Source organism: Cynocephalus volans, chromosome 1 (assembly GCF_027409185.1).
Source record: "Cynocephalus volans isolate mCynVol1 chromosome 1, mCynVol1.pri, whole genome shotgun sequence".
Taxonomy (NCBI): Eukaryota; Metazoa; Chordata; class Mammalia; order Dermoptera; family Cynocephalidae; genus Cynocephalus; species Cynocephalus volans.
Genome location: NC_084460.1, coordinates 291,922,093 through 291,948,449, shown reverse-complemented (window position 1 = coordinate 291,948,449; position 26,357 = coordinate 291,922,093). Strand labels below are relative to the sequence as shown.

The 26,357-nt window shown below is 40.1% G+C and overlaps 1 protein-coding gene across 1 annotated transcript in view; it reads left to right on the top strand.

Annotated features, from left to right (window-relative positions):
* The window catches only part of DNER (delta/notch like EGF repeat containing), a 353,549-nt gene that overhangs the window by 258,095 nt on the left and 69,097 nt on the right, over positions 1-26,357 (top strand). Inside the window, exon 8 of the mRNA XM_063077946.1 lies at positions 14,850-15,074. Coding sequence (XP_062934016.1) covers positions 14,850-15,074 — 225 coding nt within the window. The remainder of the gene's footprint in view (positions 1-14,849; positions 15,075-26,357) is intronic.

Genomic DNA, 26,357 nt, shown 5'->3' with positions numbered 1-26,357 from the left:
AGAAGTTATCTCCTTACATACCTCTCCTTAGACCATACCACGGAGGAGGCTAGAGTGAAATTCTTGCCTTTAACTGGAATCAGAATATTACATGATGTCATCCTGGGCCTTATTCTGATCTATTCACATCTGGGCTCTGCCTCCTTTAGGAGTGACATAAGCATCTTTAGGTGTGACGTATGGAGAGACCCAGGCCTAAGACATGGTTGAACAAACAAAGCTGTGAGAGTAAAAGTGTGTTTGATTGATAACTTTTTTTGTTAAATGCACCTTACATCTCCTGTGATCTAATACCATATTGATTGATAAAAAGCAGCTGAAGATAGATTCTTAGGATTCTTCTAAGTTCATACAGCCCATCTTTTGAGGTATTTCCCCATTGCTCTTCTTTTGAATTGCTGCAATTATTTTTGATTGGCATTTATATGATGAGGGTGTCATTTTTAGAATCCCATCCTCACTTTCAGTTTCCTGGTAGTCTACACTTGGTGATGCTCTGGTGACCCAGGACATTCACATGGAACTATCTATTCAGGGGCCATGTTGGTGCGTTTGACCAGGGCCCTTTTTTCTTTGACAGACTAGGACTTTATATAGCACTTTAAATAATTTTTATAAATTTTCCCCTGATTATCAAGGAAATCTATGCTCAAATGAGCTCAAATTAAAAACAGACAAACAAACTATAATTCAATCCCTAAGAAAGAATCCTTTATATTTTAGATGAACATCTTTGAAGTCTCTTTCTTAATGCCCTTTTTAGGAAACTAAAATTGGATTTTACTGTGCAATCTCTTTTGTAATGACCTTCTTTAACTGAATAAAGTATTTCAAATGTTCTCTTATATCCGTAATTATTTTTCTGCAGAATTGTTATTAATGGCTGCGTTTGATTTCATCATGTGAACGTGGCATACTGTTTTTAATAAAAGACTTAATCATTCACATACTATCTATCGACTACCTGCATTGTGGCAGGTATTGTGTTAATCACAAGGGATTCAGTGGTGAACAAGACAGATGTGGCTCCAGCATCACTGGTCTTATGGAACAGTGGCTGTGAGAGACTGTTTGGACAGCATGATCAGGGATGTGACAGGGCTCTTTCAGGATGATCAGATGGTACAGCTGAGAGACCACTCACCCAGGCTGGAGGCTGGGAGACAGGTGGAAGTGTCCCAGGGGAAGTGATGTTTACACAGAACTGAAGGATAAGCAGCAACCAGATGAACAAGTCAGGGCTGCAGGCAGAGGAAAGAGTCCTCCAAGAAGAGAGAATACACACGTGTGTGAGGGCCGGGGCAGAGCCAGAGACGGTGGCATATTGGAGGAACAAAATGAAGTTCAGCAGAGCCACAGTGCAGGATGTGACAGAGGGAAGGTACAAGGCTGGAGAGGTGAGCAGGAGTCAGCCCAGGCAGACCACGTGAAAGGGATGGCACCTCACCCAGGAATACGGGAGAGGGCACCCACATGGGTTTAGCAGGGGAAGGAAAGAATTTTAGCACTTGGGGAAATTCCTGTGGCTGAGGAGGGAAGAATGGATGGAGGACAAGAGTTAGAGAACCCTGGTAAGAATCCGCTATGGTATTTGAGGTCAGCTGTCATGGTGGAGTCAGTTAGGACGGTGACAATGGAGACAGAGGAACATGCACAGATCTGGCTGTAAGAGAAGTAGGAGGCCATGGAGAGTACAAGCCCGATCCTGGCAAGTTTCAGACAACCTCAGGTAACGGGGTGTAACTGGGGAGGATGTGAGAAAGTCATTCTTCAATAACGTAGATGACATGTTTTCACTCCCCATCTCTCAGACCTTTGGTGATTTCCCTTCCCAAGTGCGGTCCAGGACCAACACGACCCTGGCTACCTCTCCGATCTCATTTCCTTCCACTCTCCCCTTTTCCTTCTCTTCTCCAGCCACTGGCTTCCTGCTGTTCTTCAAATACACCAAAGGCTTGGAGATTGTCCTCCAGGGGCGCCGTTCCCCGTAGAGCCAATGCCACTTGCATTTGCACCTGACGGTGGACACCTTCCTCGGTGACCCTCACGTGGCTCTCCCCCTTGCATCACTTGGGCCCCCTGACTACAATATTTAACACATCTTCATTGTCTTCTACCCCTTACCTGCTTCAGTAGCACGTAGCACGAGCCGATGATACCTGTTGGTTACCTTTCTGTGGTCTGTTGTCCTCACTAGAATGTAAGGTCTTGAAGCAGTGCCTGCTACGTGGTTGGTCTTGGTGAGTACAGGACAGGGAAACGAACCCCCAAAGGAAAATGCAGAACTTCTGACTGAACCTTTTGATTTACACTGTTAATAGCCAATTATGGTAGCTCATATAAGTATATACTTTAAGTTTTATCTTTTCTGTCCTTTTATCTATTTAGCCTAAACTGGAGAAAAGTTGATTCAACATTCCTCTATTTCCCAGTAATTTTTCATTTTCCTGTGATAGGTCTAAATTAGTCTTTCTTTTCTGCTATAGTAAAAGCCCTTAACATATTTTTTGCTCTCTCAAATGGATTTTCTTAAAAACTTAAAGTCATATTTTAAATGTAATCCCATTGAGTCTTTTACATCTGATGGTTTTGTAATTGATTTTCCTAGATATTCCTCCTTCTTTTTATCTTGCATAACTGTCTGCTTTCTTAGAACCAAACAAATGTGCTCCCAATTAACTTTTCCATAAACATTGGCCAAAACTCCTTCTCTGAGTCTGACATCATTCCTCTGCCTTGTCTGCCCAGCCAAAGTTCGAACTTTCTTTGAGGCCTAGAGCAAAACCCAACTCTCCCATGAGATTTTCCTGACCTGCCCACCCTCCTTGTGAATCACTGCCACACTTAGAGCTGGTGCCACACGCTAATCCCATGTCAACAGCCTGAACTGGTCCCTCCAAGCCTTCATGGCACGCTGGCATCATTCCATAAGTGTTGGAAGGAAGGAAAACAGCCTCAACTTGTCTCATTATCTCACATATGTCCTCTGGGCTCCCCTGTTCAAGAATGAGCTCTTTGAGAATCAAGATTTTACCATCTCCTTGCTTCTCTGTGCTGCTCAGCCAAACAGTCAGCTGAACTAAGTTTCTTACCTTCATTTTGATTCAGTGATTATTCATTTATATATCTGTAATCAAAATATCTAATTGCAAATATTCATCTTTTTCATATTCCTTCATGGTAACTCCCAAAGTCTAATCCATCTGCTTTATCAATCTGCTCTAACTACTTTATTGTGTAACTAATCTGTTGTAATATACTTTCTGTCCTTCATCCATTCACTTATTCCACAAATATTTCCTGAGTGCCTTCCATAGCTCAGGCACTGTGCTGGGTGCCAAGGCTCAAAGTGAGAAGAACCAACATGGTTCCTCCTCCAGGAAGCCCATGGTCTTGTTGGAGGTGGGAGACAGATGACGGCACGTAAGCCAATGCACAACTATGTCATTACAAATAAAGAAAAGTGCTGTGAAGGTAGCGAACAGGGTACTGTCTTTCAGAATAAGAAAAAAGGTAACTACCTAGAATGGGGTGGCCTAGGAAGGCCTGTCTGTCTAACATTTAAGCCGAGAATTAAAACAGAAGGGGCCAGTTCCATAACTGGTGGGGGCAGGAAATTCCATGAGTGGAAATGGCATGTGTCAAGGCTGTAGAAGGTGAATGGCTTCTTATTTCTGGGAGCTGAATGGAACCCAATGGGGCCATCTCCTAGAGACTGAGGGGTCAGACTGGTCCGTGGGGGTCAAAGCCTGCAGGACTTGTTGCCCATGGAAGGGAGGTCAAATTTTATTCTAGAAGTGATAGGAAGCCATGCTGATATTTACATTTTAAGAAAATTATTCTCATTGCTATTTGGAAAATTGGTTGTAGGAGAAAGAACAGAGAATCTCATCTGAGGAAACTGTTAGAGTAGGGGAGAAATAATTGTGGCTTTGACTAGGGTGGTGGCAGAAGAGAGGAAACAAAGCATTTGGGTTCATGATACATTCTGGAGACAGAATCTAAGAGATCCACTCATTGGTTGGGTATGCAGGTTAAGAGAGGAAACAATCAGGTATGACCCCCACGTTTCAGACTCGGACCATTTGCCAAGGCAGTGAAATCATGAGTTAAGTTTTAGATGCTTCTACACATCATTTCTTCCATGTGAATGGTCTTTACACTCTCAGCAAAAATGCCAGTATCACTTTAATCCATGTTTTCCCTTATGAATATTGTGTAAATTTCTGATATCTAAGATTGCTTTCTGACAATACTTCATTGTCTTGCAGTCTAACGTCTTCCATAAAAGTTTTCTTTTGGTCTCAAATATCTTATTTCCATGATGTATGTATCTCCAGGGTGCTGATTTCATTTCATTTACATAATAAATATTCAGCATGTATATTCATATAAATATTGGTTCAGAAACAAAATTTGAAGGACGTTAACTAGCTAACTTATAGTTTTTTTCATTAACCTCTCATTCCTTAGTAGGTTTCTTTTGTAATTCTATTTTCTTTATTTTCCATTTTAATTCTTTAATCTTCCATCCTTTTCTAAACTATCTCCTTGTTGCAATCAGTTGTTTTAAATCTCTTGCCAATAACATTGCTTCAGTGTGTTTGAGACAGAGTTTTTCTCTGGAGCTATTGCGTTTTCTTTCTAACATTTCCCGATGTCCATCATCGGACACAACTGGGAACAAACTGTTCCACACAAGAGGTACCGTTGTGCTAATCATTCTCTCTGTGCTTCTTGGTTAACATTATCAAATACTTTGTCATTTTCCCCTCTTCAAAGAGGATTGTAAATCCAAATATATTTGCTCATTAACTTCCAGTTAGGAGAATTGTTTAGTTATTTTAGGAACATTGTTATTTTTATTCCTTATGGTACATTATCCCACAAAGCAGTATCCCATTTATTCTCCTATATATGGTTCTTCATATTTCAAAGTTCGAATGTGCTTATGGATGTACTTGAATGCCAGAGTGTAAAAATTTTTTTTCCCAATCCTCTTGCATTTGCCACCGTAACTAATTTGGTTTGCATATTCTGCAAGGGGAATTTTCAAAAACATTTACCTTAAGAGATCATTATTGATAGATTGACCAGTCAAAGCTCTTAAAGAGTTATGTTAATAAAAAGAGAAACTTTATTAAAGGGTACCTAAAAATTTTTCTTTTAGCGTTGTAATGTAGAAACAGGAAAAAGCAGAGAGGTTCCTAGTATTGGAGGTGGAGTTTAAAACTTTTTATATATAATGTATGTCTATGTATATATGTTGAGAGAGAGTAGAGGAAAGAGGGAGAGGATAAAATAGAGCGAATGAGAAACTTGGTCCATATTTAGAATGTTTCTTTGAAAGATAAAATCTGTTCTGGCTGAGTCTCAGCGACAGATGACCCAAGGTTTTTTCCACCTTGTGTTATAAATATCTTTTTAGTAGCTCTCATCCTACTGCCTTACACTCTATAATTCAACACAGACGTGTGTTTTATACCAATCTTTGTTTTCGCTTTGAACCCTAGGCTTCTATATTTTTTATGCAGGGAAATCAGACTCACATAATACTATATCTGTGTTTGGGATCACTTACATAGGTGCCTATTTGCATATCTACCTATTGAAATGCATTGTTTATTATCTGGGCCACAGTTTTATTTATTTGTTTATTTTTTGGAGGGCTCAATCTCACAATACTGCCCCCCACTTCCAATGCCAATTGCAAGCCCCAGGTTGTTTTAACTGTGCTTCTGACTGACCAGATATAAATCCAGGTTCCTGTGACCCCCTCCTTGGGTTTGATTAATTTGCTAGAATGACCCAAAGAATTCAGGGAAACACTTTACTCATAGTTACTAGTTTATTATAAAGGATATTACAAAAGATACAGATGAAGAGATGCGTAGGGCAAGATATGGGGGGTCCTGCTCTCCCCAGCAAGGCCCCCTGCAGGATCCTCCACGTGCTCAGCTGTGTAGAAGCTCTCTGCTGTGGATTGAATGTCCTCCCTCCCCACAAACTCAGTGAAGGTTAAATTGTGTCCCCCAGGGTTCCAGGTATTGGAAACTTAGCTCACACTGTGACAGTGTTGAGAGGGTGGGCAGTTTAATTTTTGAAACTATGTTTGTGACATTCAAGCTTTCTGTGATCTTTATGTTTACAAGCCAGTTTTTATTCAACATTTCACCAGTTATACATTAACACATCTGTAACATGTATTGTAGCAAAGAGCCCTAAATTGGCTAACATCTGGCCTTAATCAGCAGATTAGTAGGCCATGCCTGCATCTGTCGGCATCTTGGCTCTTAATTTGATATTTGGATCATTTTCAAGATGACTTCTGATTTTATAAGGAGTTAATGGCACACGGATACTCCTTACAATTCAAGTTTCATAATTAAAAAATATCCTCCCTGTGATATTGGAAATACAGAGAGCCAATAGGCAAATCTGGCTGAGGACATGTATGCAATCCACAGAGTTCAAAATTTGTAATCACTAAGTAATTTCGGTTTTCTAAAGTTGTCTTAAATTACAGAATTTAGAATAGTGATGGGTATAAACTGATCATAATTTCTTATGTTCGCATAGCATCTTCAGTTTGTTGAGTGCTTTTACACAAACTCTCCTGCATGAAGCAGCACATAGCTTGGGGCTTAAGAGCCCAGATTTGGAGTCAGACCTCACAGACCTCAGTTCGAATCCTGCTTTTCACACTTACTGGTTGAGTGTTCCTAGACTAGTTCACTCATATCAAGTCTCTACGTGGCCTGTTTGTGAAGCTGGTTGTTAAAAAAAAGAAGGGAGTCTTTTTTTTTTTTCTTTTTACATTTTATGGTTTTTATTTCTTTTACTTGCCTTATTGCATATATGGAAACTCCAGAAAAATATTGAAAGTAAGTGCTGAGGGTAGACATTTTTGCTTTTGTCGCTATTTTGTGGAGAAAATATTTATTATTTCACCATTAGATGTGATGTTACCTGTAATTTTTTTTTTGTATATACCCTACAAGATGGAGAAAAGAAAGTTACCTTCTATTTTAGTTTGCTGAGTTTTTTTTTTCTTTAAAAAATTAGTGTGTGTTGATTTTGTCAAATGATTTTCCCACAACTATTGAAATGATTGACTTGTTTCATGTGCATGTGAAAAGAATGTGTTTTTCAAATATTGTGTGCACTACCTCATTTTGTCAATTTATTCTATCGTTACCAAGGAAGAGTCCTGCTCTGGTTGTTTCTATTTCTCTCACTGGAAGTTTCTTCTTTCATGTATTTTGAAGCTCTCTTATTAGGTGTCTATGCATTTAGGAGTGTTAGATCTTCCTGATGAATTGTCTACTTTTTAATATTGTGTCCTTCTTTATGTCTGATAATACTTCTAGTCTTGAAGTCTATTTTTTTCTGATATTAATGGAACCACACCTGCTTTCTTATGCTTTTTTTTTCATAATGGGGCTTCCCCATCCTTTTAAATTCCATCTTTATGTGTCTTTATACTTAAAGTGGAGTTCTTTTAGAGAGTATATAGTTAGGTCTTTCTTTTTTTATACAGTCTGTCAATCTCTGCCTTTGAATTAGAGTGTTTGTCTACTTATATTCAATGTAATTGATATGATTGGATGTAATAATTACTATTTACTTTCTATTTGTCTCATGTATTCTTTGTTTTATTTTTTCCTGCCCTCTTTTGGGTGAATAGATTATTTAAAAAATATCTCCATTTATTTCCTCAATTGGCTTTTTAACTATACTGCTGTTTTGTTTGTTTGTTTGTTTGTTTTTTATTTTATTGTTGTTTCTGTCTTTTTTTAGTGGTTGCTCTGGGGATTACAGTATGTGCCCTTAATCTATCATGGTTTTCCTAGAATTAACATTCAACCACTTCATGCAAAATGTAAAAACCTAATGGTAGTATAATTCTATTAATCTCATTATTTGCGCTATTGTTGTCATGTATATTCTTTCCATTTATCTTGCAACATTATAATTCAATGTTGTTATTTTTGCTATGAGCAGTTGTTTTTAAAGTAATTAAGAAAATAAAAAAATAATACTTATTTCCCAAATGTACCATTTACAGTGCTCTAAATTTCTTCCTATAGGCCTGAGTTTCCATCTATTATTATTTCAATTTGGCTTAAATAACTTTCTTTAATATTTTTGTAGGGTGGATAGATCTTCTGGCAACAAATTCTCTCAGGTTTTCTTTATCATAAGTTGTCTTAATTTACCCTCACTACTGGAAGTTATTTTCCCTGGAAGTAGAAGGGAGGTGTATTTTTCCAGTACCTTAAAGATGTCATTTTGTTATCTTTTGCCTCCATAGATTCTGGTGACAAGTCATCTGTCATTCTTAATATTGCTCAATGTATGTGTTGTGTCTTTTTCTCCTGGATCCTTTTAATATTTTCTCTTAATTTTTGGTTTTCAACAGTGTGAGTATGACATTTCTGTGGGTTTTCTTTGACTTGATCCTTCCTAGGTTAGAATAGAGAGTACTGGTTAGTATCGTGGGCTTGAGAGTTGGACTGCCTGGATTCAAATCTCATCTCTGCCATTTACTAGTTGTGTGACTTTGGGCAAGTTACTTGATATTTTTGTGCCAGTTTTCCACCTGAAAATGGGGAAATGAATTACTTAGGGTTGATGTGAGGGTTAAATGAGTTAATATCATTACAACACTTGAAACAGTGCCTAGGACACTCAGGTGTTTACCATTAATAAACACAGTTTCAAGAGACTGTCCTTTTGAGCCTGTGCAGAGATGTTCTCAGGAATGCTCCTTCCTATAACCTCTTTCCACAGCTGTTTGATCCAGGACTCTACCCCCACTCCCCTGCATCACTGGATGGCTCAATAACTGTGCGAGTGTTTAAAGAGCAGTGTGTAAACACCTCCTGATTCCAGAAAAAACCCTCTTAAATGTACTCAGGGACACAACCCTGATTCATACAAATGTGAAATTTGATCGTGTTCCAGAGATTGACTAACATGTCAGTTTCCTTCCAGTTTCCCTAACCACAAACTCTGAGTGAACAAGCAACTTGAAATTTTCCCAGAACTGCTGACTAAAGGAAGGAGAATCCAACATTTCTTGAGCACCATGTGCCATCTTATTTAACCCTGTATAGTAGGAGTCAACATCATTTCATAGATATGGAAATTAAAGCAAGACATAATTAAGTACCTTGCCCAAGGTCACACAGCTAGTGAGAAGATTCAAACTTTGCTGCATTCTTTGCATTAGAAAACTTTGTTCCTGTTTCTGTTAGAAAGGTTCTTTAGGGGGTGGCTGAAGAAGATATGAGTCATTTACAAAAGGATGTCATATGAATAAGAGGATAACAAGTGCTTAGGTGATAGAAGGAAATAGAGAATTTACCAGTCAAAGCAATAGCATTTTCAGAATTGACTCAGCATTTACATCTGTGTACTTTTTTTCTAATGATGTTTAATAATCTTTTGAGCCAGGAAAATTACTCCATAATTGTCCTATCTTGCATGCATCCTCATGAAGTATATTCAGATATAGCTTGAATTCATTTTTTGCTTTGTCATCCCTTAGAATAGCATTTTGCATTACATTATATTTTTTAGACTACGTAATGTGGCAACAACGTGTTTTCTTCCCAGTATACTTGTATACAAGCATACTCTGAAAATATAAAGTATTAGTTACATTCTCATCCTGAACTTATATTTTCTTGAATTGGTAAGAGAAAAGGAAATTATAATAACAAAGGATTTCAGATTCAGTAGCAATGAGCCTTTTTGACATTTAATTCAAAAAAAACATTTATTGATCACATCTTTAGTGAAATTTTCCTTTAGTATGTGATCAATTAATCCTTCAAGTCTTTTCTATAAGGCAAAGCAAAACAAAAGTCTCCCTCTGTCCTACATTCCCCTTTAGATACAGTCCTGTATCTCCTTTTACATTGTATCAGTTAGCTTTTGCTGCATAACAACACAAAACTCAATGGTTAAATGACAACCACTTATTTAGCTGATGATTCTGTGGACTGGCAATTTGGGCTGGGTTCAGCTGGTCACTGGCCAGGTTGATTGGTGGCTAACTGGTCTAGTATGGCCTCAGCTGAGCTGGCTTGATTTGCTCCAAGTGGTGTCTTGTCTTGCAGGAGGCTACTGTGGGTTTGTTCACATGACTTCTAGGAAAGGTTCAGTGACATTTTTTGACCATTCTCTCTTCCATTGTTTCAGCGACTCCTTTCTCTCCTGGTTTGTCTCCTATATTTCTTTAAACGTAGTCATCCATTCATTCATCCGTTCATCTATCCATCTCTTCATCCGTCTGTCTGTCCATCCACACATTTCTCATCAAATGCCTACCAGTTTCCAGGCTCTGTGCTAGGCAACAGGAATACAAAGACAAATAAGCTATGTTCCTTGTTCTCAAGGAAATCAGAGACCAGTTATGGAGGAGGAAGACAGGGTGTGGTAGGTGCTAGGAGACAGAGAGATACACAGAGAGCTGCAGAACAAGAGGAAGGGGTCTCTCAATGAGACATGCTTTTGGCTTCCTCTTCTGTGTGTTTCTAAATGTTATAGTTGTCCAAAGTTCCAGCTTTGAACTTTCTTCTCACTGTGTTCACTTGCCCCAGGTAGTAGCATCTATACCTATGAATTCACTTCTACCCCCCATATGCATATGATTCCCAATCAATGTCCTCCCATTCATACTTCTTTCCTGGGCACTAGGTCTGTATACTCAACTGACTACTCAACAACCGCAAAAGCGCCTCAACTCAACATGCACAAAGATGAACTCATAACCCACCTCTCAGAACCTCCTCTTGTATTTTTCATTGCCATTGGTAACAAAACCATCCACACTGTCCCCAAGTCTGGAAACCTGGGAATCACATTGTAACTATAGCTATGCCTTACTGAATAATTACTTTTGAAGACTCACTGTGCCAAATGCTTTGCATAGAATTTTTGCATTTAAGCTTTATAAGAAATATAAATTATAGATATTAATATCTCCCTTCAATAAATGCAGAAGCAGAAGCTCAGGGTGATTAAGTACTAGCCCAAAGTCCCACAGTTTAGTGGTCAGAGATGGCATTTAAACCCAATTCCCTTCGGCTGAAAGCCTGTGCTCTTTGACCTTAAGTCACCCAGAAAAGCCACACACACAAGGCCCACAGATATGTTTTATTTGCTAGATAAATGATTTATCAACACTTTATAATAGAAAAGGTTCAAGCAAGAATCTGGATTTATGACTTTTCTTGAAGATTCAGAAGATCTGGTCACTGGCTCCACATTTCACATTGGCTGCAGTGAGTGGCAGCCATCCTCTGTGGAAGGGGTGTACTTTCTCCAGTTTGTTACAGTCCCTGCCACCCCCTGTTGTGTTACACTCTTCTCATCAACATGATCTACATGACTCCTGCTGGCATTTGAGTTTTGACTCCCATTATATCATGTCCCTGGGCTCTGTCCTCTTTCATTCTTCTGTAGTCCATCTGGTCCCTGAATTGACAGTGTTATTTGTAAAATCCTTCCCTAATCTGTTTCATATTCTCCATCACTATCACTATAAATTGGCCCTCACAACCTCTCGCCTCAATTACTCTAGTAAACACACGGTTTCCTGCTTCCAGTATCAACCTCCTCTGATTCACTCTCCACATTGCCTAGAATTAGTGATATTAAAAAATGCAAGTAGATGATGTTCAGTAGCCTCAAAATGAAATGCAAACTCCTTAGTGTGACATACGAGACCATGCGTGATCTGGCCTCTGGCCAGTGCCCTCATTGCTGTTCACTTTCCATGCTTCTTTTGACGCCATTGAAATATTGGCTGTCCCCGGTGCCATGACCCGTGACATCTCCTTTTTTGCCCATTTTTCCTATCTACTTGGAATAGTCTAAGTGGATTACACTACTAATTATAACTGAGTATTATGGGCATGAATCTAGAGTGATTGCCTTTCTCAAATTAATTTTTTCCTTTATTTTGACTTGATCAATAAGTCTCCTATTTGTGCTTTCACCAAGACACAAACAGAATAGGAAATAATCCTGGTTATGCTTACATGTCATAACATCCTCTTAATTGGTCCAACTTTTACTTCTCTTCTGTGCAGAGTAGCAGAGTAATAGAGCTTGGGTTTGTGTCCCAGCTCTGCCATCTACCAGTCATGTTCACTTGAACATGATACCACACATTTTTGTTTCGCTGTTTTCCCATCTGTAAAGTAGGACTACTAATAGTTCTTACATCCTACATTATAGTGGGGTTAAATGAAATAATTTATGTAAAGCCTAGAACCACCTAGTGCGTATCAACCCCCAGTGAATGTTAGCTGTTGCTGTTATTATTACCATTTTTATTCCATTCATTCATTCCTCCAGCATTGGACTGGAAACTTCTAGTGATTTTGACACATATCTTTTAGAACCCACAATGACTTTACAAAGAAGATAACTTCAGCCCTGTTTTCCAGGTGAGGCCGTGGATGATTAGCGAGATCAGGACTTGGCATGGTCATCCAGCTTGCTGGTGGGTGGTAGATACAGAATTTAAACCCAGAAATCCTAAGCCTTGCTACACTGTCTCTTTATGTTCCTCGTTCATATGAGTTTGCTTGGGCTGCCATAACAAAACACCACAGATGGGGGGCTTAAACAACCAAAATTTATTTTTCATAGTTCTCGAGGCTAGAGGCTCAGGTTCAAGGTGTTAGCAGGGTTGAGTTCTTCTGAGGCATCTCTCCTTGGCTTGCAGATGGTCACCCTCTTGCTGCCTCTTCATGTGGCCTTTCCTCTGTGCACAGGCATTCCTGGTGTCTCTCTGTGTGTCCTAGTTTCCCCTGCTTCTAAGGATACCAGTCAGATCAGATTAGGGTCTACTCTAACAACCTCATTTTAACTTAAGCACCTCTTCAGAGGCCTGTAGTAGTCAGGGTTCTCCAGAGGGTAGAACCAGTAGGATATATATCTATATAACTATATATCTCTCTATATATTCATATCTATGTAAGGGAATTTATTAGGGGAAACTAGCCCACAGGATTATAAGGCAAAGTCCCAGGACAGGCCATCTGCAAGCTGGAGGACTGGGAAAACTGGTAAAGTGGCTCAGTCCAAGTCTAAAAACCTCAAAAACCAGGGAGGCGGACAGTGCAGTCCCCAGTCTGAAGCGAAGGGCCTGAAAGCCCTTGCAGGGCTGCTGGTGCAAGTCCCAGAGTCCAAAAGCCAGAAAAGCTGGAGTCTGATGTCCATGGGCAGGAGGAGGAAGAGGTGTCCCACTCCAGACGGGGAATGGGGGGAAAGAGAGAGAAAGAGAGTGAGAGAGAACCAGAGCAAGCCGAGTATCTCCTTTCTCCTACTTTTGTTCTTGCTGGGCCTCCAGCCAACTGGATCCAGACACACTGAGGACGGGTCCTTGTCCCTCAGTCCACTGCTCATTGTCAGTCTCCTCTGGAAACATCCACTCAGACACACCCAGAAACAATGTTCCACCAGCTGTCTAGACATCCCTCAATCCCGTCAAGTTGACACTTGATAATTAACCGTCACAAGGCCCTCTCTCCAAATAGCCATATTCCGAGACGTTGGAAGTTAGGGCCTTAAAATATGAATTTTGGAGGGAGGTAATTCAACCCATGGCATTGCTAATCTGATGCTTAAACATCAAAACAGACTCCATTGAAAGCCATATTTAATTAATATTCAACTCTTCTACTGGGCTCTAGTAGAAGACTTTGTGCTTCTAACTTAGGTGTAAGCTCTTTGTTCATGAATTTTCTTCTCTGATTCTTCATACGTATTCTCACAAAAGGTTCTCATCCATCTTAATCTCAGAGAGTTTTCAAGGATGCAGTTCCTATGATCACTTCTCTTTACTGTTTAAAACACTCCTATAACCTTCTGTGGCCATAAGTTCAGTTCTAGTGCAGAAAAAAGGAATCTAAATATCCTCTTTAATTTGATTTCTGTTTCTGAGCATTGACATTTAGAATTTTATTGTTCACCTTGAGCTGCTGTTTTGAGTAAACTAGCACCTACCCTTGGATGTGGATTTTATCATGTGCCTGAATTTCTTATAAAGAAATCAGTAGGTGCACAAGGGTTAACCCAGAATTCCTTTTTATTGCTGAATGACATTCCACGGTATGAATATACCACTTTTGTTTATCCACTACAACAACCAACTTTAAAAAAGTACATATTCAAGAAACTGTTAACTGGCTTCTTGTGGAGAAAGGGAGTGGCGGACAAAGTGAAAACAGTGGGAAAGAAAATTTTTCATCATTTGCTCTTTTATATGGTTTTTATTTTTTTTAAAATTCAGGATTATGTTTTATCTACTAAAGCAAGGTAAGGAATGTGTTCCCCTGGGATATATACAAAATGAGAGGGGAAAGCCCTCTGCTGACCCAAATCTTATCTTATGTAATCACCACTGATTTATTTCTGGCGTCTTTCTAGGCTTTACATACCTACCCATGTGTGCATATAAACATATTCATGTATAATGTAAAAATGTATGTACAACTAAGCAGTCATATATTTTATATTTCAACAAAAGCAGAACCACAATTTACAATTATATTTTTTTGGTGGGTCAGCATAAGGCTCCGAACCCTTGACCTTGGTGTTGCCAGGCAGCATGCCAATCAACTGAGCCAGCCAGCTGCAGGGGCTGGTGTCTTAGCTCAAAGCTAACAAAAGCAATCTTACGGAGCTTCTTGGGTTGGAAACTGTTCATGGATTAAACAGTTCATCCGTTCACAGTGGAGAAAAGTTAAGATCTGCAGACTCAGCTTATCCATTAACGCGTGCAAGCACGTTTCCATGTTTTTAAGCTCCTGTGCGTTTCCTCGCAGGATACCTCGGCTCTGCTTGCGAAGAAAGGGCGGACCCGTGCGCGTCGTCGCCGTGCCAGAACAACGGCACCTGCTCCGCGGCCGGGGCGCGCTACACCTGCAGCTGCGGCGCGGCCTTCACCGGCCCGGCCTGCGCTCAGCTCGTGGACTTCTGCGCGCTCAGCCCGTGCGCTCACGGCGCCTGCCGCAGCGTGGGCACCGGCTACAAATGCCTCTGCGATCCAGGTGGGTGCCGCCCCTGGGCCTCAAGCCTTCTCTCTCCCCAGTCTCGAAAGACTGTGGGCCTTTCATTTGCATCTGAGCAGATGTCGCCCACAGAATGGGGTATCCTTACAAATAGAAGTGAATTCCACTCATTCATGTTATTACACTTTGTCTTTAGACTTAGTCCTGACAGGGTTTTCAAATTATCTTCTCCTCCTTTTCATGAGCAATTCACGTTCATTGTAGAAAAATTAGAAAATACAAGTAGACAAAATGGAGAACATTAAAAACAGGATTGATTTATTATTTTTAATAATTTACTGTAGGTCATTTCAGAGCTTTAACTGTACTGAGTATCTTTTACTACCATGTGCTGGAATGAACAGAATATGCTTTTCCGTTTTAATGTGCATGAAAAGCACAATGCAGTCCATTCAGAGTTGTGTTACATCTATTACAGTTCTTACTCTGTGCACAGTCTGGTACACCTGTAACCCCTCGTGTAAACATTCAAAAGTTCCATCATTTATTTTCCAAATGTCTCTGCATTTGTGTTACTGACTTTTGATTAGGAAAGTTTTGATACCCAGAGTGATTACTAGTCAAAATTTGTGTCTGCACAGCCTGCTGGTGTGGTCTGGAAAAACGCACAGGCAGCATTTTCTCTTTTGCATTCTGCCCACGTCTCCATGCCTGCACGAGCTGGCTCTTCAGAATGCCTCCCAGCACAAGTGCCCTACACAGGTCTCTGGGCAGGCAGCGTGGCCTGGCCAGTACTTGGTTTTGCTTGACCCTTGGCTGTGTTTGTGCAGTGCCTTTTACCTGGAATACCTGCTCCCTGTTATCCCATCTCACCTGGCAAACTTCTTCTGAGGCTGAATCCTCCTTCCTTACCCTGAGCTCCAACAGTCACCCACATTATTGTTTTCATGGTCTAAAACGTTATATTAACTATCCTTGTATGTGTCTCTCTCCCTCATGCGAGTGGGAGGCAGTGTGTTTTATTAATAGCTTGTGTGTCACAGCATAGACCTAAGCCACCATTCAGTAAGCATTAATCTTTGCAGGTTCTGAGCTGGATGCTTCACATCTCTGGTCCTTGCAGTGCCACATTAACACCAAGGTTTGAAATGCCTCTAGAGGCTCAGCCGCGTGCCTGTGGCCACACACCCAGAAGGGGCTGAGCCCAGATTCCAACACAGATGCCCCTGGTTCTGCTGCCCCAGAACTTCCAAAGGGCACATCTCACACTCACAAATCAATTAAAGGAGTTAGTGGTAAATGCAGCTAAGTATTTGAAGGGCGTTGGAAAGCTTTTTATTTTTCCCCACATAGACTCAATTCTCTGATTTTCTAAGCAATTGATATTTTGCCAAGTGCCTCTTTCCTCTGCTCTGAAAAACGGAGGGAATGGGGCTATTTAGTCTGCTTGGTAACAATGTAAGGATTCTCCAGAGAACCAGGAGAGAGAGAGAGAAAGAGAGATTTATTTTAAGTAACTGGTTCACACAATTGTGGGACTGGCAAGTCCAAAATCTGTAGGGGAAGCTGGCACGCTGGAAACTAGGCAGGGTTTCTGTGTTGCATTTTGGGCCTGAACCCCTTCTTCTTCGGAAACCTCAGTCTTTGCTCTTAAGGCCTTCAACTGGTTGGATGAGGCCCACCCACGTTATGAGGGGTAATCTGCTTTACTTAACATCTACTGACTTAAATGTTAATTTCTTCTACAAAATACCTTCACAGGAACATTTAGACTAGTATTTGAGCAAACATCTGGGTACCGTGGCTTAGCCAAGTTGGCATATGAAGTGAAGTATCACAGTAATATTTTGGGGTTTCTCATAAACCTTGAACTGAAGAAATTTCCCCAGTTCTACATATGACATGAGGATACTTTACTGGACTTACACTCATCCTCTCCTGCCAGAGCCGTGGTGGAGATAGGAGGGCCAGCTTTCTTCCATGTGCATGGAGGCATGTGCCGTGGAGCCAGGTGTGCTGAGGAAGGAGGCTGTGCAGCGTGGAGCCCTCGCCTGCTGTGGACAGGCCACTGAGACAATGTGTGTTTGCAAACGAAGCAGCTGCAGCATCGCTGGGAGAACAGGGTCTTCCTCCCAGGCACACTATTGCCATTGCTTGGCTCTAGCATGACGCACGATAACTCCCCTTAGCAGAGATCTGAAGCAAAACCTTTCCATCAGGAACTTCCTCGACACTTCATCACCTGTCTCCTGACAGTGGTGTTTCCCTGGGCTGTGCCCCACAGAGAAGAGTCAAGTATTATAAAATTGGAAATCAACTTTGTTTTCCCCTTTCCTCCTTCTCTGACTTCTTTTCTTAGCCATATAAAACTTTTCCTTATATTTAGTTGGTTTATATTTAAAACTTAAATTGAAAGTGGCTATGTAATGATAAATGCTGCTTTTTAATAATGCCAAGTAGAGGTTTTTTTTTTTTTTTTTTAACACATATGAGGAGGCTAAATAGAAACTATACTGCCTCGTATCTCTCTTTCCCCACTGGGAGAGGTAGCCGAGAGTGGTAGAGAAAATGTATTTACTAGATCCCTGCTTACTAAGACCCTAGGAAATTTGCAGGGCATCTCTGGACCTCAGTTTCCTCCTCTGTTGTAAAACAAAGGAAGGTTGCATGTGAGAGCCTTAAATGAGAGGCATGTAGCTCAGCTCCCGGCACGGAGTAGTAAAAGTTACTCTTCTTTCTTTCCACCCGTGGAGATTCCAACAGCAAGTTCAAGCCACAGAGGGGTGAAATAGCACCTGTTTAAGTTCCACTTTTCCCTCCTCTGTTTTCTGCTAAAACTTTATTCATGTCCACTTGGAGCATTTAACTTGGTAATCACCTGTGGTCCAGTGTGGCCCCTAAGTAGTCTTGAAAAGCCTGAAGAAATGTGTATTCCATTGCATAAATGAATGTGGTACCTACACTTATTAGGCAGTCTCCGGGTAGGGCCTTGGAGTGCTGTCAGGGCTCTCTCATCGGTGAACTTGGGAGGTTACATTGCTTTCAGAGACGATGTTTCCTCAGATCATTAGGTGACTGTGTGAAATAAAAAAGGCACCTTAACATCTGGGAAGAATTTACATTTTAAGAGGTGAACATGACAAGTCTGTGAATGTGAAATTTCTCGTCTTAATCTTTTAGAGCATGTAATTGCTTTACTGCTAGTTTGCATAAGAGAAGAATCTCATGAGAACAGGTGAAACTGGGTGTCTAGCTGAAGAGGGGAGAGCTTGATCATCTTTAGAGAGAGCAAACAGATCCCATTTCATTAAATGGCAGCAGATTGAAATCATGTCAGGTTGATAATTACTTCCCATCTGACAAAATGCCATTTTGATTACTGCAAACCAGATTTGCCAGGTGCTTTATTTTCAAACCTTGTTCTTAGCTTATCAGACTAGGGATTTCTGATGGGATTTTAACATTAAATAATAAAATGTCAGCACTGAGTAATTACTGAAATGCTATCTTCCAGTGACAGTGTGAAGTGATGGGCTACCCATTCTCTAAAAAAAATGCAAATTGAAATTTCTGGAAGACTGTAGAAAGTGAGAACTTGCAGCTGCTGCAGAGACACTGGGGTTGAACTCATCAGGGGGTACGACATTGCCCTTGCAGGTGTGAGCCACGGTATTTCATGAGTTCTAAGCACAATGGTAGCTTCTGGAGATGACCACTTGGAGAATAAATGCTGTAGATGATCAATACTGGAAGGAATCCCTGGTAGGAAGGGAGATTCGTTGGTGTTGAGTTCATTGCCAGAGTTCATTGGTGGTGGCCCCTGCCTAGTGAACTTGAGTTATTTCTCTAAATTTGTTTGTTGAATTGAATGAAACTTGTTGTTGAGAATGTGCCTTAAATATTGCTAGTGAAGGTATTTAAGGTACAAGGCATTAGAGGACTTTTACATGGAAATATGTATATCAGTTTTATATTCATGAATAACATCTTAGATGCTTGTCAATTCAACTGCAGTTGGCGTCCCAGACTAGACCTGGGACAGTTGCCAACCACATTCCTTTGCCAATTCTTCCCCACCAAAGGGCTGGTAACTTAATTAGATCATCCAGATATATAATAGACTATAAAATAACAGAAGGGTACCCTTTTCCCCAATAAAGTATTTTGTGAAAGAAAATTACATTTATGGGATTTCAAATGCAAAGTTTTCTATTTTCTACCTATGCCTTACTTGTGGGTTGCACTTCTGGTCTGTGTGGCCTGAAAGACATAGCTGACACTGCTTCTTTCTGTTAAACTCAGACTTGGCAATATTGGTACTCTGACAGTGTCTTCTGGAAACAGAATCAAATATAAGACTTAATGGTCAGGATTTTAATAGCAATTGAACAGCAATAAAGGAATAAGTATACCTACAAAGATATGAAGACATTTAGCTCACTAATGAATGCCTAAATGCATTTAGATTCTTGGATAAGTACACTGAACAGCTTTCATCTTCTATTAGCCAGAAAACTTTATCTGGTTCACCAGAATGAAGACAATTCTTGTGTTTAACAAGCTCTAGGGGTTTCCTGATTTGCATATTACATTATTCTCGAGAGCTGTGGGTTATATGGAATATATTATCTCCTTTCTGCAGATCCTAATCCTGTTATCATGCCTTTCCTTTGTATGTTCCAAAATATGATACCTACCCTCACCGCCTAGATCCCAAAGGGAATCCTGTTTATGTAGCTGCAGCTATAGCAAGGGAAGTTTGCTTCACTCTTCTTTTTCTACCTGAGAAGAAGTTTAAATCTCTACATCGTAATGACACTAAGAATGGAGGAAGGGAAGAGCAGCTGCTGACATCGGGAATTTGTTTGACACTTCCAGGTAGACCTTGAGGTTGTTAGGAGCTGGCCTGCTGGTCACAGCCGGGCTGTGGACACAGGACATTAACAATTTCACAGAACACTGATATTAGACACAATCCCTCAGAGGCCAGGATAAATTGAGACAAAACAAGACCACTTCACAATTCGTCTAAGACAAAAACAAGGTCACCATGCAACCCACAAAATACCAAAAATCCTCTTCTCTTCCAAATAAGTTGAGTGACAGCTGCTTCTTTGCCAGTTACAGCTTTATCCTTGCTCTAGCCTGTCCTCTTTATAGATAAGATTTATTGAGATACTCAAGCATAGAATTGCTCCTGCTTTCTCACAGCATCCACTCTAGCGTAACCCAACCAGAGTTCAAATGCTATAATAAATCTTAAGTAATAACGTCTTACTGAGGCACTCCACAGTTCCCCACAGTGTGTGTTCTCCCATAATGCAATAAGTAATAAACACAACTTTTTCAAATATAGGTGTGTCCCTGGTGGCCTTTTAGACATTGAAAGAACTTAATAGATTAAAATTCTGAAAATATTGAGGATAGCAATTGAGTGATTTTTTTAATTGAATTTTTATATTGAGAATAGTTCAGTCAAAATTTCTCATAAATTACACATTGAAATATCATTTGGGTTTACACATGGGGGAAGGGCACTATGGAAGTCCTGAGTCGGGGGTGATTCAGAGAAGAGTTGATCCAGTTGGCTGCAAATAAGATGGATCAGATGTAGTAAAGGGTAGTAAGACTGAAAATGTGCATGGGGGCAGATTGGGGGAGAATTAGATCCTAAGACTTGGGGACATTTTGCATTAGTGGGTATATGTGAACTGACAGGTGTTTTAGATGGGTCATCTTCATAGTATTTGGTATGTATTACAGCAAAGAAGAGACTAGAGGACAGGAAGGCAGGAAATCTCTGGCAAGTAAACGTAAGGCTTTCGACTTGCTCAGTGAGAGTGATGGGGTGGATCGAACATTTATTGAAGAAGTGGCATCACCAGAGTTTAGTTGTCAGTTGGATATGGGAAACAAAGGTGTGCATGAAGACAAAGGACCTCTAAGGCTTCAATTTGGGTAACTTGGAGAGAAAGCGAAATGTGCAAAAGCAGCCTCTTTAGACTCTCGGGTACACCAGGCCGAGCAAAGTGGCTGTGCCAGGAAATAGTTGTTACCTGGGGCTAGAACTTGTGAATGAGGCTGCAGCCAGGGAATAAGTATGGAGTTCCTGTTGTCTGGGTGCTAGAGAAAGTTATGGAAGCTATTAAGACAGATGAGGGTGGGAGTGTGAAAAGAAAGGGAAAACAGAGGGGAGAGTGTTGGTGATTTTGTGCATTGGGGAGGGAGGTGGAAGCAGCAGTGGGAGATGGCAGAGGAAGGTTGCTGGGACAGCAGTGCCATGGGCGTTAGGGGAGGGGAGGACAGAGAGCAAGGGGCTGAGGCCAACTCGTCCAGGTGGCCAGAGGCCGAGGTGCCTGTCCTACGGGTGCTTACGACCAGTGCCACAGCCATTCTTCATGTCCATGTTGTTTTGACTGTAAGTTTTGGGGGCATTCAGGTAGAACTGGTGATACTGGCGTTCTTTTATTAATACAAGGGGAGGATGAAGACTGGTAGTGAGTCAAAGGCACCTGCTGGGGGAGCATATGGAATTTTAATGAGACTCCTGATAAAAAATCCATTCACAAGGTTGCTTTTTTTTTTTTTTTTTTTTTTAAAAAAAACACCTCACTTTAAATGGCTAATCCATATGTGTGGAAGTGTTAATGAACTGGACTTTAATTATAGGGGATTGCTGTTCCCACCCCTCCCTGATTTCCCTACAAAATTCACATTGTTCCAAACTCATTCTTGGACTAATGTTGAGAAGGTGTGAGATTTATCTACTAAAAGTAGGAGTTAGCACAGTTTGTGCAACAGCAGAGATCATTTTGCGTCAGCTCACTGGGAATGAAAGTCAGAAATGACAGCCGATGACAGCTTACGTCACCAACCTGTGCATTTCCGAGGACGGCTCTATCTGAAGCACGTAACTTGTGAAAATTCCCATCAAGCTTATGGCCCTAGTGGTCAGATGTGGACTTATCTAAAAACACTTTGTAACTAAGCCATTGACTCTTATTTCGTTTCGTGGTTGAAAATCATTATGATTATCGTTAACATTTTTTGGCATTTGAGAATGTCTAAGAATCTGGAATCTCGAACTTGAATCCTCCGTGCCTTCCTCTTTCCCTTGGTATGCTGGAAAGGGGCCTGGGCTTAGAGTTGGTAAGGGCCAAATTTAAGTCCCTGTTCATTTGACCACCGAACAGCTATGCAGTTGGCCTCTATTAGCATTAATTTCCTCTTTTTTAAAATGAGGATAAATATAACTGGCGTGTGAAGCTCAGGTGAGATGATACATAAGGTGATGCACTTTGAAACCTGTAAAATGATGGAGCAGTAATATTCCTCTTTCTGGGAAAGACCACTGAGGAAACTTAAATCCATGCTCTGATTCTTTTCACTTGAGGTTCAAAGTTAGAATGGAACTAGAGGTGGGATCAATTTTCGTGACCATAGTGGGCATTCTTGAATAATGTGTCCACGCCCAGCTTCTTAGGGGATTAAGGATTGCTTGCTGTCCTGAACGTGGCTCTGTGAAACTTCAGTGATGGATATTTAAGTGCCAGGAGCTGAGCAAAGCTCCTTAACTGAATCGGTTTCTCAAATTGCCAATTCTTAGGAAGTGGGACTGTGCTTGTTACTGGTTCTCTGCCCATGACTATAGAGCTAGTGAAGGGTGAAGCTGAAATTCGAACCTAGGCAATTGGGATCAAGGGCCTCTGTTACCTCAGAGTAAATAGGAAAGGGGGTCAAATGGTGATCTTGACTCACCAAGGGTAAATAATTGACTGAAAAATGAAACATTTGACCAGATTTTCTTTCTTTTTTTTTTTTAACTTTTATTTTGTCGATGTACATTGTGGTTGATTATTGTTACCCCTTACCACAACCTCTCTCCCTCCTCCCTCTTCTCCCTCCCCCGCAACAATGTCCTTTCTGTTTGCTTGTCGTATCAACTTCAAGTAACTGTGGTTGTTATATCGTCTTCCGCCCCAACCCCCGGTTTTTTTGTGTGTGTGTGTGTGAATTTATATATTAATTTTTAGCTCCCACCAATAAGTGAGAAGATGTGGTATTTCTCTTTCTGTGCCTGACTTGTTTCACTTAATATAATTCTCTCAAGGTCCATCCATGTTGTTGCAAATGGCAGTATTTCATTCGTTTTTATAGCTGAGTAGTATTCCATTGTGTAGATGTACCACATTTTTCGTATCCACTCATCCGATGATGGACATTTGGGCTGGTTCCAACTCTTGGCTATTGTAAAGAGTGCTGCAATGAACATTGGGGAACAGGTATACCTTCGACTTGATGATTTCCATTCCTCTGGGTATATTCCCAGCAGTGGGATAGCTGGGTCGTATGGTAGATCTATCTGCAATTGTTTGAGGAACCTCCATACCATTTTCCATAGAGGCTGCACCATTTTGCAGTCCCACCAACAATGTATGAGAGTTCTTTTTCTCCACAACCTCACTAGCATTTATCGTTCAGAGTCTTTGGGATTTTAGCCATCCTAACTGGGGTTAGATGGTATCTCAGTGTGGTTTTGATTTGCATTTCCTGGATGCTGAGTGATGTTGAGCATTTTTTCATAAGTCTGTTGGCCATTTGTATATCTTCCTTAGAGAAATGCCTACTTAGCTCTTTTGCCCATTTTTTAATTGGGTTGCTTGTTTTCTTCTTGTAAAGTTGTTTGAGTTCCTTATATATTCTGGATATTAATCCTTTGTCAGCTGTATATTTTGCAAATATTTTCTCCCACTCTGTTGGTTGTCTTTTAACTTTGTTAATTGTTTCTTTTGCTGTGTAGAAGCTTTTTAGTTTGATATAATCCCATTTGTTTATTTTTCCTTAGGTTGCCCATACTTTTTGGGTCGTATTCATGAAGTCTGTGTCCAGTCCTATTTCCCGAAGTGTTTCTCCTACGTTTTCTTTAAGAAGTTTTATTGTTTCAGGGTGTATATTTAAATCCTTAATCCATTTTGAGTTGATTTTAGTATATGGTGAGTGGTATGGGTCTAGTTTCATTCTCCTGCATATGAATATCCAGTTATCCCAGCACCATTTGCTGAAGAGGCAGTCCCTTCCCCAGTGAATAGGCTTGGTGCCTTTGTCAAAGATCAGATGGCAGTAAGTGTGTGGGTTGATTTCTGGATTCTCTATTCTATTCCATTGGTCAGTGTGTCTGTTTTTATGCCAGTACCATACTGTTTTGGTTATTATAGCTTTGTAGTATAGCTTAAAGTCAGGTAGTGTTATGCCTCCAGCTTTATTTTTTCTGCTCAGCATTGCTTTGGCTACGTGTGGTCTTTTATTATTCCATATAAATGTCTGGATAGTTCTTTCCATTTCTGAGAAAAATGTCTTTGGAATTTTGATGGGGATTGCATTGAATTTGTATATCACTTTGAGTAGTATGGACATTTTCACTATGTTGATTCTTGCAATCCAAGAGCATGGGATATCTTTCCATCTTCTTGTATCCTCTCTAATTTCTCTCAGCAGTGGTTTGTAGTTCTCATTATAGAGATTTTTCACCTCCTTGGTTAACTCAATTCCTAATTATTTTATTTTTTTGGTGGCTATTGTAAATGGGCAGGCTTTCTTGATTTCTCGTTCTGCGTGTTCACTATTGGAGAAAAGAAATGCTACTGATTTTTGTGTGTTGATTTTGTATCCTGCTACTGTGCTGAAATCATTTATCAGTTTTTTTGTAGAGGTTTTAGGCTGCTCGATATATAGGATCATGTCATCTGCAAACAGGGACAGTTTGACTTCATCTTTTCCAATCTGGATGCCCTTTATTTCCTTCTCTTCTCTGATTGCTCTGGCTAGTACTTCCAACACTATGTTGAATAGGAGTGGTGAGAGTGGGCATCCTTGTCTAGTTCCTGTTCTTAAAGGAAAAGCTTTCAGCTTTTCCCCATTCAGGATGATATTGGCACTGGGTTTGGCGTATATGGCTTTAATTATGTTGAGATACTTTCCCTCTATACCTAACTTATAGAGGGTCTTTGTCATGAATGAGTGCTGAACTTTATCAAATGCTTTTTCAGCATCTATAGAGATGATCATATGGTCCTTGTGTTTGACTTTATTAATATGGTGGATCACATTTATTGATTTGCGTATGTTGAACCAACCTTGCATCCCTGGGATGAATCCCACTTGATCGTGGTGAATAATTTTTCGTATGTGTTGCTGTATTCTGTTTGCTAGTATATTAGTGAGGATTTTTGAATCTATATTCATCAAGGATATCGGCCTGTAGTTTTCTTTTTTGGTTATATCTTTACCTGGTTTTGGTATCAGGATGATGTTTGCTTCATAGAATGAGTTTGGGAGATTTATGTCCGTTTCAATCTTTTGGAATAGTTTGTAAAGAATCAGTGTCAATTCCTCTTTGACTGTTTGGTAAAATTCTGCTGTGAATCCATCTGGTCCTGGGCTTTTCTTTGTTGGGAGCCTTCTGATAACAGCTTCAATCTCCTTTATTGTTATTGGTCTGTTCAAATTTTCTACATCTTCGTGGTTCAGTTTTGGGAGCTTGTGTGTGTCCAGAAATTTACCCATTTCCTCCAGATTTTCAGATTTGTTGGCGTATAGTTGTTTATAGTAGTCTCGAATGATTCCTTGTATTTCAGATGAATTAGTTGTAATATCGCCTTTTTCATTTCTAATTTTTGTTATTTGAGTCTTCTCTCTTCTTCTTTTTGTTAGCCATGCTAATGGTCTGTCAATTTTATTTATCTTTTCAAAAAACCAACTTTTTGATTCGTTGATCTTTTGAATTGTTTTTTGGTTTTCAATTTCATTCAGTTCTGCTCTGATCTTAATGATTTCTTTCCGTCTGCTAACTTTAGGTTTGGATTGTTCTTGTTTTTCTAGTTCTTTAAGGTGAAGTGTTAGTTTGTTCACTTGCCATCTTTCTATTCTTCTGAAGTGAGCGTTTAATGCAATAAATTTTCCCCTCAATACTGCTTTTGCAGTATCCCACAGGTTTTGGTATGATGTATCATTGTTTTCATTAGTTTCAATAAATTTTTTGATTTCCTGCTTGATTTCTTCTTGGACCCATATGTCATTAAGTAAAATGCTGTTTAATTTCCATGTGTTTGTATAGTTTCCAGAGGTTCGTTTGTTATTAATTTCTAGTTTTAATCCATTGTGGTCTGAGAAGATACATGGGATAATTCCAATTTTTTTGAATTTATTGAGACTTGATTTGTGACCTAATATGTGATCTATCCTGGAGAATGATCCATGTGCTGATGAGAAGAATGAATATTCTGAGGTTGTTGGGTGGAATGTTCTGTAGATATCTGCCAATTC